Source organism: Mesoplodon mirus, assembly GCF_964341445.2.
Source record: "Mesoplodon mirus genome assembly, chromosome: 17".
Taxonomy (NCBI): domain Eukaryota; kingdom Metazoa; phylum Chordata; class Mammalia; order Artiodactyla; family Ziphiidae; genus Mesoplodon; species Mesoplodon mirus.
In genome coordinates, this window is record NC_138993.1 from 15,552,735 (window position 1) to 15,565,640 (window position 12,906).

Genomic DNA, 12,906 nt, shown 5'->3' on the forward strand with positions numbered 1-12,906 from the left:
GAGTTCTTTCCCCTTCATTTGAATTTCCTCATATAGGATGAGGTTTCAGAAACACTGTGAAGTACAAGCTCAGGGGTGCTCTCCTAGGAGAAGTGACAAGCTGGTTTGAGCCATTCTTACTACCTCGGTGCCTGGTCCCCAAGTGGTCATCAGCATAAAACTGTGTAGTGTTCAGCCAGAGTCAAGGGCCGCAGAACAGCATTTTCCCCTCAACTAAGTTAACCAAACATCCAAAATAATTATACATAGGACCTTGAATTCATTAGCAGGACCCTCCAATCAATCCCATCTAGGCTTTAAAATTTACACACAATAATTCATGACGTTTTCTAACCTCACAGAAAACAAATTTGCATTTCTTTTTAATTCCTTTCTGGAAAAAATTTTTAAAACACGTTTGGGCTAAATTATGCCAACCTGAAGTAGACTCCTTAAATGGAATAAGAGATTGTGTGGCTCCAGGCAAACTAAATATACTCCAATACACAGAACGGAGTTACTCACAGCTGTATCCATAAGAATAAGAAAGATGGCTGAAGAAGACAGCTGACCGGAACTTGTGTAAGAATTACCTCAGAAATGTTTTTGTCAGTTTCTTTTCTTTTTTCTTCCAGTTTCCTTTCAATGCCTACAATTCCTACAGCCCTTATTCTTCCTGGCTGAAAAACAAAAGTAGAAAATAAAACGTCCAAAATAGGAAGGAGACAATCTTTTGTAACCCACTACATTGTGTTTTCAGTGGTGGGAGAGGACCCACAAAGAACCCAAGGAAACAGCACACAGTTACATTCAATTTCCTTTCAAAATATTTGTCGGTTTATTGCCATACATAATGACCTTCAAATCATTATACAGAAAAACTGAACATAACAAGAGATGGTATATTTTACTCTGTATTTTAGATATAAATTAAATTTCCTCTTCATTTTTCTTTTCTTTTTTTTCTTTTTTTTTTTTTTTTTGCAGTACATGGGCCTCTCACTGTTGTGGCCTCTCCCGATGCGGAGCACAGGCTCTGGACGCACAGGCTCAGCGGCCATGGCTCACAGGCCCAGCTGCTCCGCAGCATGTGGGATCTTCCCAGACCGGGGCACGAACCCGTGTCCCCTGCATCGGCAGGCGGACTCTCAACCACTGCGCCACCAGGGAAGCCCCCTCCTCTTCATTTTTGTTCTTTGGCAAGCTATTATATAGGTATCAGATATTTAATATGGTCTCAAATGTGCAAAAAATTATAGGTAAAATTCTGGTACTTGACAGTTATTATACAAGCTACTTTTATACATTTGAGTGTCTGTCCATGTTGGTGGTTAATTAGACTGGCTTGGAAAATGTCACCCAGTGGTACTGTCTGTTCTCTCAGATGCCACACTAATTATAAAGAACAGAATGCAGGAGGGGAATCTAACTTCTGCCACGCTGAAATTACCCTGGTAAGTAGTCATGTATTATTTCTAAGTGTCTACCATCTATAGAGCACTAAATTAAGTTCTGTGAACATCAGTTTTTCATTAGAATATCATTATTTTGTTTCTGGCAAGTTCTAGAATCATAGAACTCTTTTCCCTTAACGAAGATGCAAGTACAGAGCTGAAAATACTGGATTAGGAAACAGCTGAAAAAATACCTGGGGTCCTCTGTTTGCTTGCAATGACTGGGAAACTGGCATATTCTCCCATCTTCTCTGTGTCATTTCCTCTGATAAACGCCTGTAAAACTGTTATGCACATGCATACACTTTAAGTGAGTCAGTCAGGCTGTGACATCCTCGTACAAATCATTACTTAACATTTCTTTAGTTGGAAGTCTGGTCATTTGCAAGAAGCCTAGAATTCTCAGAGACATCAAAAGAAATCAAAGGAAGTTCTTTCCTTGGGTCAACTTCAGAAAGCACAAAGGGGGGAAAAAAAAGAAGGAACTGACCTGCTACATAAAGTGAACTATTCTCAACAAAGAGATGAGTGACAATGAAGTAAATAGACTTACTTTAAACAATCCTGCATGTGTGGATTGTTTTCAATCTGTAGCGAAACAGACACAGTGCCAAGAAAAATACACAACCGTTATCCATGAAGGAAGCTGAGAATAATTTGTCTAGTTAAAATGTGAGGCCAGATATTAGGGTCAAAACATGCCTACGCTCATAAAAAAAAAAAAATCAGCTATATTTTTCAGCTACAGTGAGAATGACTTCAGTTAGATCACTTAAATGTGCTCAGTGCCTGCTGTGCAAGGAACACTGGGTCAGGTGCTATAGAGAAAAAGAACATAAATAATTTATGATCTCGATGGGGAGATAAACACACTTATAAAGGTCTAAAGCAGCATGGACATATATACACTACCAAACGTAAGGTAGATAGCTAGTGGGAAGCAGCCGCATAGCACAGGGAGATCAGCTCGGTGCTTTGTGACCGCCTGGAGGGGTGGGATAGGGAGGGTGGGAGGGAGACGCAAAAGGGAGGGGATATGGGAACATATGTATATGTATAACTGATTAAAAAAAAAAAGAATACTTACATAGCAACTTACTAATCAGAACATATAAACCATGATACTATGGGATAAGAACTTAAGCGATTAGATTTGTATGGAGTTAATAAAGATAGACTGCCTGATGTAAGGCTGGTGAACTTTCAGATGCTGAGGCAGTTAAACGTGTCACTGCATTATACTCTGCCCTTTTATCCAAACGGTAACACGGAACACTTAACTAGTAGCCTCCCTGGTGTGGTGACTTAGCCTGTTTCCAGCCTCCACTCTTTCCTGTGACTACATCCTCCTGCCTCCCGTTCCCACTGAAACCTAAACTTCGTATTCTCCACTGATAAGGCTTAAGGTATCATAAAAATTTTATTGTAAAAATATGGTGAAAACTGGTATGCTGAACAATATTGCCTTCCATCCTATTAACAAACAACAACAAAAATACAAACAAGTACACATTTCTAGTCTGATTGTATTCATAAAGAAACTTACCTCAATCTGGCCATGTTCTTTGAAGGACAGCTTGATGTAGGAGTTCTTACTACTCTGGAATGGGCCAGGTTCTTTGTTAGAAGGAGCTGGGTGAAGATGAACCACTATTTTGGCACTAAAGAAAGAGCAAATGTAATGTATTGAATTGTTTTTTAAAAATCACTCATTCTGTTTTCATAACTTTTAATATATTTCAGATCACTTAAAATTTGTGTAGAAACAAACAACATCCTGAAAGGAATCCTTTTAAGGTCTGTATCAATTCAGTATTAATGAACCTTTCAAAAATATCTCTACTTAAAATCTATAAGCTGTGAACCAAAAAATTCAAATTATTAGCACCATACACTAAATAAAAATGTGGTTTTAGGAAGTAAGTTCAAAATAAATTTGCAGAATTTGGGGTGGTTTATGATATTGGTTTATGATTAGGTTTTCCATCTACAGAGTCATCCCCAAAGGCTACCAGGGGGCCTATAATTTCTGCCAAAGCATACAACCTTCCTCATTTGAAAACAAAATGTGAAAACTTATCTGTGTAAAACTGGCCAGCTGACATTTTATTAAAACTCCATCCAAAACTAACATTCTACAGTGTCATTTTTGGAAAACGCCTCTCAATCAGCAGCATGATCTAGAGAGATATCCCATGGCAAAAACAATTCTCAAAATGCTGCTGCTCCAGGATCACAAACTACCATGATCTTTATGACTACTATTATCTTCTATGCCATCAAAATACCATTATATTTGTTGAGTTTTATAAGTCTTTTTTTCCCAATCAGCTCAATAAACAATCTTCTATAAATATTAGCAAAACTAAAAACTTGAAGTATCTTGAATACCTGGCTTAGAGCTTTTTTCTTTATGACCACATTATAGATACACCTATTACTCAATATTACTTTGTTTAGGCCCATATAGTTGCCTAAATATCACCCTAAAATTGAAATACCACATGTGGGGCCTCCTTGATGTAACAAATGCTTTGGTTAGTGACCTGGAGCCAGGCTTGTACAGACTCTTCATTGGTTCCTTTGTGATGAACATCTTTAAGTGAGGTGAGCAAATAAAACTGTGTAAGCAGAATCACAGGACTGTGTGAAATGAACTGTCAGGTAAACAATAAAACTATGACAATTAGGATCAGGTGACTAAGCAAAAGCATCATACACTCTTTAAAACTAAAAAACCTGAGCCTTAACTATCAGAATTTGTCAAAGGAAACCCAATGAAAAGCTAAAAGATGATACAAAGTTAAGTTTAAACATCCCAAAGTCAGAATAAAAAGATCCATGCTAATTTTTTCATATATTCACTTCTTGGGTGATTCAATTACCACATTTCGCCAAGTTTAAAATCCACCAATTCAAAGAAGCATCTTGGGTACAGAGATGTTAAAAGGTGAAAATGCACATACATCTTTGACTCAATGAGATACGGTAATTATTTGAGAGGAGGAACTGGGAGCTAAAGAGAATATTTGAGAAAAGTGAACCTGGCATATTATCGAATTCCTCCTCACTGGAGATGTTTAAAAAATAGACACTAATGTGAAGGTAAATATTTAACTATTTTTGTTATAGAGTTTAGATTTCCTTAGAACACAGCAGAGAAAAAGTCAAATGATCTGGAACACCTTAAAGTTTGTAGAACTTTTTTTTTTATTTAAATGGTCCTTTTTTAATATGATTTTTTCAATTAATTAATTTATTATTATTATTATTCTTTTGGTTGCATTGGGTCTTCGTTGCTGCACGCAGGCTTTCTCTAGTTGCAGTGAGCGGGGGCTACTCTTCGTTGCGGTGCCTGGGCTTCTCATTGCGGTGGCTTCTCTTGTTGTGGAGCTCGGGGTCTAGGCGCGCAGGCTTCAGTAGTTGTGGCACATGGGCTTAGTTGCTCCATAGTATGTGGGATCTTCCCAGACCAGGGCTCAAACCCATGTCCCCTGCATTGGCAGGCAGATTCTTAACCACTGTGCCACCAGGGAAGCCCAAGTTTGTAGAACTTAATAAGGAAAGCAATATATAAAGCAGTATATACGAATACTAGGTATCACTATGTTGTATACCTGAAACTGATATAATATTGTATTGTCGATCATACCAAAAAAAAAGAGAAAAAACTCAAGAAGATGGAGAAAAGTGACAAGGTGGAAAATATAAATCAGAGATATAGCCTATTCTAAAAATCTATGCCTTGTTAATCTTTTCAAAATATTGGTTAGTTTCTTTTATGTCAAATAAGCAATCTTTTATGCTAGCTACAACATTATAATTAAGGATGCACTGCACTTCCAGGGAAGTTTAACATTTGTTTCCTTTCTACTGAAGGATCTAACTACATTAAAGCTGAAGATAGGGCTTCCCTGGCGGCGCAGTGGTTGAGAGTCCACCTGCCGATGCAGGGGACACGGGTTCGTGCCCCGGTCTGGGAAGATCCCACATGCCATGGAGCGGCTGGGCCCGTGAGCCATGGCCGCTGAGCCTGTGCATCCGGAGCCTGTACTCCTCAACAGGAGAGGCCACAACAGTGAGAGGCCCGCGTACCACAAAAAAAAAAAAAAAAAGCTGAAGATAAGCCCACATGGAAAAAAATTCCTTGTCAGCAATATTTGTTCATAAGTTGCCCTCAATCACATGCATCTAAAGTATAAAGCCAAAATGTTTTATATACTTGAATAAACAGAAACGTTTTAACCTGTGGCTTTAAACCAAGGTGAGCACATCTCCTGGTCTGCCTGGGACAGTGCAGTTTTATGCTTGCCTGATCTCATTATAAGCAGTGTCCCTTATTACTCTAAGAAATGTCCCTGTTTGGACAATAACTCTTGTGATACTCTATTCAACACTGATATCTTAAAAAGTCGAAGTTGAGAAACGTTATGGTCAACTAGAAATAGGAGCCAAGTCAAGTATTTTTCTCAGACGGGTCACTTATGATTTTAAGTACTGAATGATACGTACACAGACACATAAAAGCAAATGTCTGGGGACTTCCCTGGTGGTCCAATGGTTAGGACTCTGTGCTTCCACTACTGAGGGCCTGGGTTCAATCCCTGGTTCGGGGACTAAGATCCCGCAAGCCGCACGGCATGCCCCCCCTCAAAAAAAAAAAAGCAAATGTCTGTGGAAATATATACAGTGACAGCCAGCCCACACTTATTTATTATGACCTGAGGATATTACAGCAACTTTAGTACTTGATTGATGCTTTAAGAATGACTTCCATTTATCAATGAGTTTACAGTAGGATAATACCTTCTTTTTTTTAAAACATATTTTTCCAGTTTTGAGATATAATTGACATATGGCACTGTATGAGTTTAAGGTGTAGAGCCTAATGATTTGACTTACATACATCATGAAATGATTACCAGAGTAAATTTAGTGAACATCCAATACAAAATTAAAGAAATAGAAAAAAAATTTTCTTCCTTGTGATGGGAACTCTTAGGATTTACTCTCTTGATAACTATCATAGATAACGTACAGCGGAGTTAATTACATTTATCATGTTGTCTTCAATACATCACATCCCTATTGCTTATTTATCTTATTACTGAAAGTTTGTGCCTTTTGCCCACCTTCTTCCAATTTTCCCTGCCCCCCACACCCCACCTCTGGCAACCACAAATCCCATCTCTTTTTCCATGACTTTGGTTGTTTCTTTTTGAAGTATAACTGACCTACAATACTATGTTAGTTTCTGTTACACAACAGAGTGATTCTGTATTTCTATACATTTCAAAATGATCCCATGGTAAGTCTAGGTACGCTATGTCACCATACAAAGCTATTACTTAGTTACTGACCATATTTCCCACACTGTACCTTTCATACCCATGGCGCATTTATTTTGTAACTGGAAGTTTGTGCTTCTTAAATCTCCCTCACCTATTTCCTTCCTCCCCCAGGACAATACCTTCTTAGGGGAGCTCTGACCAACAGACACAATCATCTGATTCACTTGCACACACACAGTCACGGCCATGACTGACTGAGCAATGACTCAACCGAGTTAACAAGGACAGCTTGACTGGAGACGATTTTGTGCATAAAGACTGTAATATACAGACCTTACCTTTTCCCAATTCCAGCTGCCTGTTCTTCAATGAACACGATTTGGGAAAGAGGAATGGCCATGCAGCACTCCTGGGAGGGAATCAAAAGAAAACACAATCCGTAACACTCGTCAGAAATCCTTGTTTTATAGATTTAATGGGGTGCCACATATCTTTAAGGTCCTTAGTAATTATAGCAATAGAAAATAATAATGTTATTTTCTTCCTTAAATAAACTTAAGGAAAAACTGAATGAAGACAATACTGTGGTAGCAGTTTGCTGCATGGAAGAACATAAGAGGTTTAAAAGCAGCTGTAACAACCTTTGTTTTTACAGGAGCTATATCTTTTAAACAGCAGTATTTATATGAAAATTGTTTACATATAATATATTCTTATATGGAAAACAGAAAATAGAGCAGGTAAATCAAAACGACTTTAAAGACTGTGTTATAGAGCTGATTTTTCCTCTTTATAATTTTCTATATTTCACTCACCCACCCACAATTAATTTTTAACAGAAAATACTAACATGGCTTCCCTTTATTAGTATATCTGATTTTTAGAATTATTATAAAGGCCCGGCACTTAATAGGTCTAAGGGTTTTGATGTTAGCTCCTTTATATGATAATCCAAAAAAAAAATTATACTAGGGGCTTCCCTGGTGGCACAGCGGTTGAGAGTTCGCCTGCTGATGCAGGGGACACGGGTTCGTGCCCTGGTCCGGGAAGATCCCACATGCCGCGGAGCGGCTGGGCCCATAAGCCATGGCCACTGAGCCTGCGCGTCCAGAGCCTGTGCTCCGCAACGGGAGAGGCCACAACAGTGAGAGGCCCGCGTACCGCAAAAAAAAAAAAAAAAAAAAAAAAAAAAATTATACTAAGAATAACTTAATTTATAAACATATGGTTTAAGGACGCCTACCCCTCCAGAAAAGATTTCTTTCTTGAATCTGTATTTCTTTAAAAAGAATTAGGCAACATTACCAGTTCTAAGGCATGCATCATCAACCAGGCCAATATCACCACTGAGAGGGGCTTCCCTGGTGGCGCAGTGGTTGAGAGTCTGCCTGCCGATGCAGGGGACGCGGGTTCGTGCCCCGGTCCGGGAGGATCCCACATGCCGCGGAGCGGCTGGGCCCGTGAGCCATGGCCGCTGAGCCTGTGCGTCCGGAGCCTGAGCTCCACAACGGGAGAGGCCACAACAGTGAGAGGCCCGCGTACCGCAAAAAACAAAAAAACAAATAACAAAAAAAATATATCACCACTGAGGGGGAAAAATTGGTTCTTGGGGGGCAAAAAGAGTCAGAGTTTGTAGCAGTTAGTGACATGCAAAGAGCCTCAGTACAGTAGATAGTTTACCTGTGGAATTAAAATTTCATGGGGGAGGCAGTCAGCAATTTAAAAAATAACATAGAAAAGATTGCTTCTTTTACTGGCAACACAGAAATTTACACACAAACACGCACACACATTCAAGGTAAAGCTCTTTGGAATAAAGATATCAGGTCTATACATATCACTGAGTCCTCTCTTCCTAGAAATGTGAAAATGGGGGGGGTTCCCCTTTTGCTGAGTGACAGAGAGGCAGTTCATCTCAGTATCTAGGTAGAAGCCTGCACTTTGCAGCAGACCTCCAAACGGGTTGTTTTCAGGACCCCTGACTGATGGGGACACTTGGGTGTGAGGGAGAATCTGATTAGTGCTTAAAAACCAGGAGCCGCCAGGATTCTCTGTACAGTAGCTGCAGACTGTGCTAGGGTTGAATGAGGGACCAGACCCTAACTCCTCTATCTGTGCCCCATTCAGGGAGACCATATGGAACACACTCTTCTGACATCTGCCAACAAAAATTTATCACATGTATTTATAGTTTTGCCAGAAAGAAAAAAAGAAAGAAAAAAAAATCAGTGACATAAAACCTAGAACAGAAGCAAAAAACTCGATCTTACATGATTTTTCTGATCTCTCCAAATTAGACGGTGCGTACTAAGAAGGAGGGTCCCAGCATCAAATTTTATCTAGAAAAACAAGATCATCACAGAATATTAATAACATATCACTCAATGTGGTCCAGATTTTCTTCCCCATGAATTGCACAATGATAAGTCAATCACATAAATAAACATTTTAGAATTAGATTTATCACAAGTTAAAGAGAAGCAATGCTACACACTTCATAAGCCTTGCTAAAATTAGGAAAACATTGGGCCTCCCTGGTGGCGCAGTGGTTGAGAATCTGCCTGCCAGTGCAGGGGGACACGGGTTCGAGCCCTGGTCTGGGAAGATCCCACATGCCGCGGAGCAACGAAGCCCGTGAGCCACAACTACTGAGCCTGTGCGTCTGGAGCCTGTGCTCCGCAGCAAGAGAGGCCACGATAGTAAGAGGCCCGCGCACCGCGATGAAGAGTGGCCCCCGCTTGCTGCAACTAGAGAAAGCCCACGCACAGAAACGAAGACCCAACACAGCCATAAGTAAATAAATAAATAAAAATTAGGAAAAAATTGCAAACAACCTAGCTATGTAACAATAGGGAAGTGGTTAAATCAAGTGTGATACATTCATACAATGAAATCCATGCAGGGGTTAAAACGAATAGTGAGGTAGAGTTACATGAACTATCACGGAACTCGAAGACATAGGGCTAGTGGGGAAGAAAGCAATTGGCAGCATATTGCATATAATGTAATCAGACAGATATAAACTCCATATCCCTCAAACTACATGTGAGATAGATGTATAAATAGATAAAGAGATGTGTGTATATATACACATATACACATATAAGTAGTAGAAAAAGGTCTAAATGGGATACTCCATGATCTGTTAATGATGGTTATCTAAGAAAAGGTGTGAGGGAATGGGTGAAAAAGAAGCAAAGGGCCCTTTTTCAAAACTATACACCTCACTATTGAGTGCATTTTTACCACCAGATTGAATTTGTGTATAACACTCATATAAATTTTTAAATGATTTTTAAACAATAAGAAAATCCAGAAGAAAACACAAACAGATGCAAAGTAAGTGTGGATGGAGACTCAATCAATGGCACTGGCACACCTGGGTTGCCCACTGGGGGCGGGGGGAACAAAGTAAGATTATACTTAACACATTGTACCAAAATAAATTCTGGATAGATCAAATATTTGAGTTAAAAATTTATGAAAGAACTAGAAAAAAATTACAAGAAAAAATTTTAAATCACTTCAGAGTAGAGAAAGTCTTTCTAAGAAAAACATTAAACCCATTAGCATTAGAGGAAAAGATTGATCAATTCCCCTCCACACAAACGCATGCCCACAAATTCTTCATGGCAAAAACCACCAAGGGCAAAGATGGCAGACTGGGAAAAATAATTGTAACTCACATCAGAGACAAATATATATGTCTCCTTAATATATAAAGTACTCTTACAAATCAATAAGGAAATAGCCTATAATCCATTAGATAAATGGGCAAAGACTGTTAACAGAAAGTTCACAGAAAAGGAACTACAAATGACTCTTAAACACATTAATTGATGCCCAACGTCACTGATGATAAGAAAAAGGCAAATTAAGACAACATCAAGATACCCCTTTTATCCATGAGATTGGCAAGGGCCCAAAAATTTTATAACATTGTGCTGGTGACGTGTTGGGCAAATAAGCATTTGCACACATCACTGGAGGGACAAGTGCTATGGAGGGCATTGTATCATCATCTATCAAAAATATAAACACACAAATCCTTTGATCCAATCAATGCCCTTCTAGGAATTTATCCCACAGACAAATTCACACATGTGGACAACGATATGCTACTAGGTTATTCATTGTTGGTTTATTTTTATTTATTTATTTATTTATTTATTTATTTATTTATTTATTTATGGCTCTGTTGGGTCTTCAATTCTGTGTGAGGGCTTTCTCTAGTTGTGGCAAGTGGGGGCCACTCTTCATCGCCGTGCGCAGGCCTCTCACTATCAGGGCCTCTCTTGTTGCCGAGCACAGGCTCCAGACGCGCAGGCTCAGTAGTTGTGGCTCACGGGCCTAGTTGCTCCGCAGCATGTGGGATCCTCCCAGAACAGGGCTCGAACCCATGTCCCCTGCATTAGCAGGCAGATTCTCAACCACTGCACCACCAGGGAAGCCCCACTGTTGTTTTTTAAAAGCGAAAGATAGGAAACAATTTAAATGTCCATCAACAGGGAAATGTACATCCACACAAGGAATGACAACTCAGTCATTAAAAAGAATCAGGAGACTATGTATTTGATAACATCTAAGATGCCATAAATTGAAGATTCATCCTGCTTCCAGGGGGGTGGGGGGGTAGAGAATGTGAATTAAATACGGTAAATCCCCCACACAGATTAAGTGAAAAAAGCAAGTTTCAGAACTCTGTATGCATAGTATATTACAAGTTTATACTTAAAAAAGGAAAAAACAATATATTTTACGCAAACACCTGTGTATGACACATGCACATGACTCTCTAGAATGAAGCAATGGTGACTTCTGAGGGGGAAGTGGGTGACAGAGAGACTAGGATGGGAGGAAGACTGTTAACTTTTCGTGGTTTTTGAATTTTTATCAGGGGATTGTGTCACTTAGGCAAATTATAAATGTAAAAATGTTTTTTAACTATAATACAATCACAAAAATGCCAGCTAGGTCTTTAGGACCAAACCTTTAATCCTCATAATTTGTTATTATGTACTGGAAGTTACATAAATAAGCAAATTTTAGAGTTGGAACCCAAAAGACTGATAAGTCAAACCCCTTTATTTGTCAAAAATCACGAAATATGATGGAAGTTTCTATTCACTTTAGTTACTAGAAAGTCGAATTTGCCATAAAGTAGGACATGCTTCTATCCTTTTGAGGAGTAACTAGTTATTTCAAAAGTTATAATATAAAACAGAAACTCAAAGGAAAGCATCTTAGTGAGGGTCCAGGTTATTACAAATAATAATCCCTTTGAGTTTAAAATAATGTGGTTAGGGTTTCCCTGGTGGCGCAGTGGTTAAGAATCCGCCTGTCAATGCAGGGGACATGGGTTCGAGCCCTGGTCCGGGAAGATCCCACATACTGCGGAGCAACCAAGCCCGTGCGCCACAACTACTAAGCCCATGTGCTACAACTACTGAGCCTGCGCTCTAGAGCCCGTGGGCCACAACTACTGAGCCCGCGTGCCTGGAGCCCGTGCTCCACAAGAGAAGCCACTGCAATGAGAAGCCCACGCACTGCAACGAAGAGTAGCCCCCGATCTCTGCAACTAGAGAAAGCCTGTGCACAGCAACGAAGACCCAACACAGCCCAAAATAAATAAATAAAATAAATAAATTTTAAATTTTTTTTTAAATTTTTAAAAATAAATAAAATAATGTGGTTAAAAATGGGTATCAAGTAAATAACCAATTAGAACATTATTATATATCATTCTTAAGTAAAAATATTCATAAATGCAATTATGTATGCATTTGACAATATATTACAAGATACTCATAATATTAATATAGAAAAAAGCAGTGTATATACACAGCACGGTTACACACACACACACACACACCTGCACAATCACACACACAGGATGTGCCAAAAGTAATTGTTTACGGGTAAAGGATTACTGATTATTTCAAGTTCCTTCTTTTGGTTTATCCATATTTAACAACTTTATTACTTGTCTAATAAAAAAAGATAAAGAAATCTGTTACAGGCATATATAACTCCATGCAACTCTGAAATGTATATAAATTATTTTTTGTTAAATTGAACATAAGCAGAAACACTCTGTCAAAAAAGTCCTTTATAATAACATAACCAATACTTTTTAACATGAGTGTTAAAAAATTATTTTCTAAGAGAAACGTCTGACTGTA

At 38.9% G+C, this 12,906-nt stretch overlaps 1 protein-coding gene across 1 annotated transcript in view; it reads right to left on the minus strand.

The window, feature by feature from the left end:
- The window catches only part of VPS36 (vacuolar protein sorting 36 homolog), a 33,135-nt gene that overhangs the window by 15,646 nt on the left and 4,583 nt on the right, over positions 1-12,906 (minus strand). The window contains exons 2-6 of the mRNA XM_082601880.1: positions 8,995-9,063; positions 7,063-7,133; positions 2,980-3,094; positions 1,628-1,717; positions 573-659 (exon numbers count right to left, since the gene is read on the minus strand). Of these exons, the coding sequence (XP_082458006.1) occupies positions 573-659; positions 1,628-1,717; positions 2,980-3,094; positions 7,063-7,133; positions 8,995-9,063 (432 nt within the window). The remainder of the gene's footprint in view (positions 1-572; positions 660-1,627; positions 1,718-2,979; positions 3,095-7,062; positions 7,134-8,994; positions 9,064-12,906) is intronic.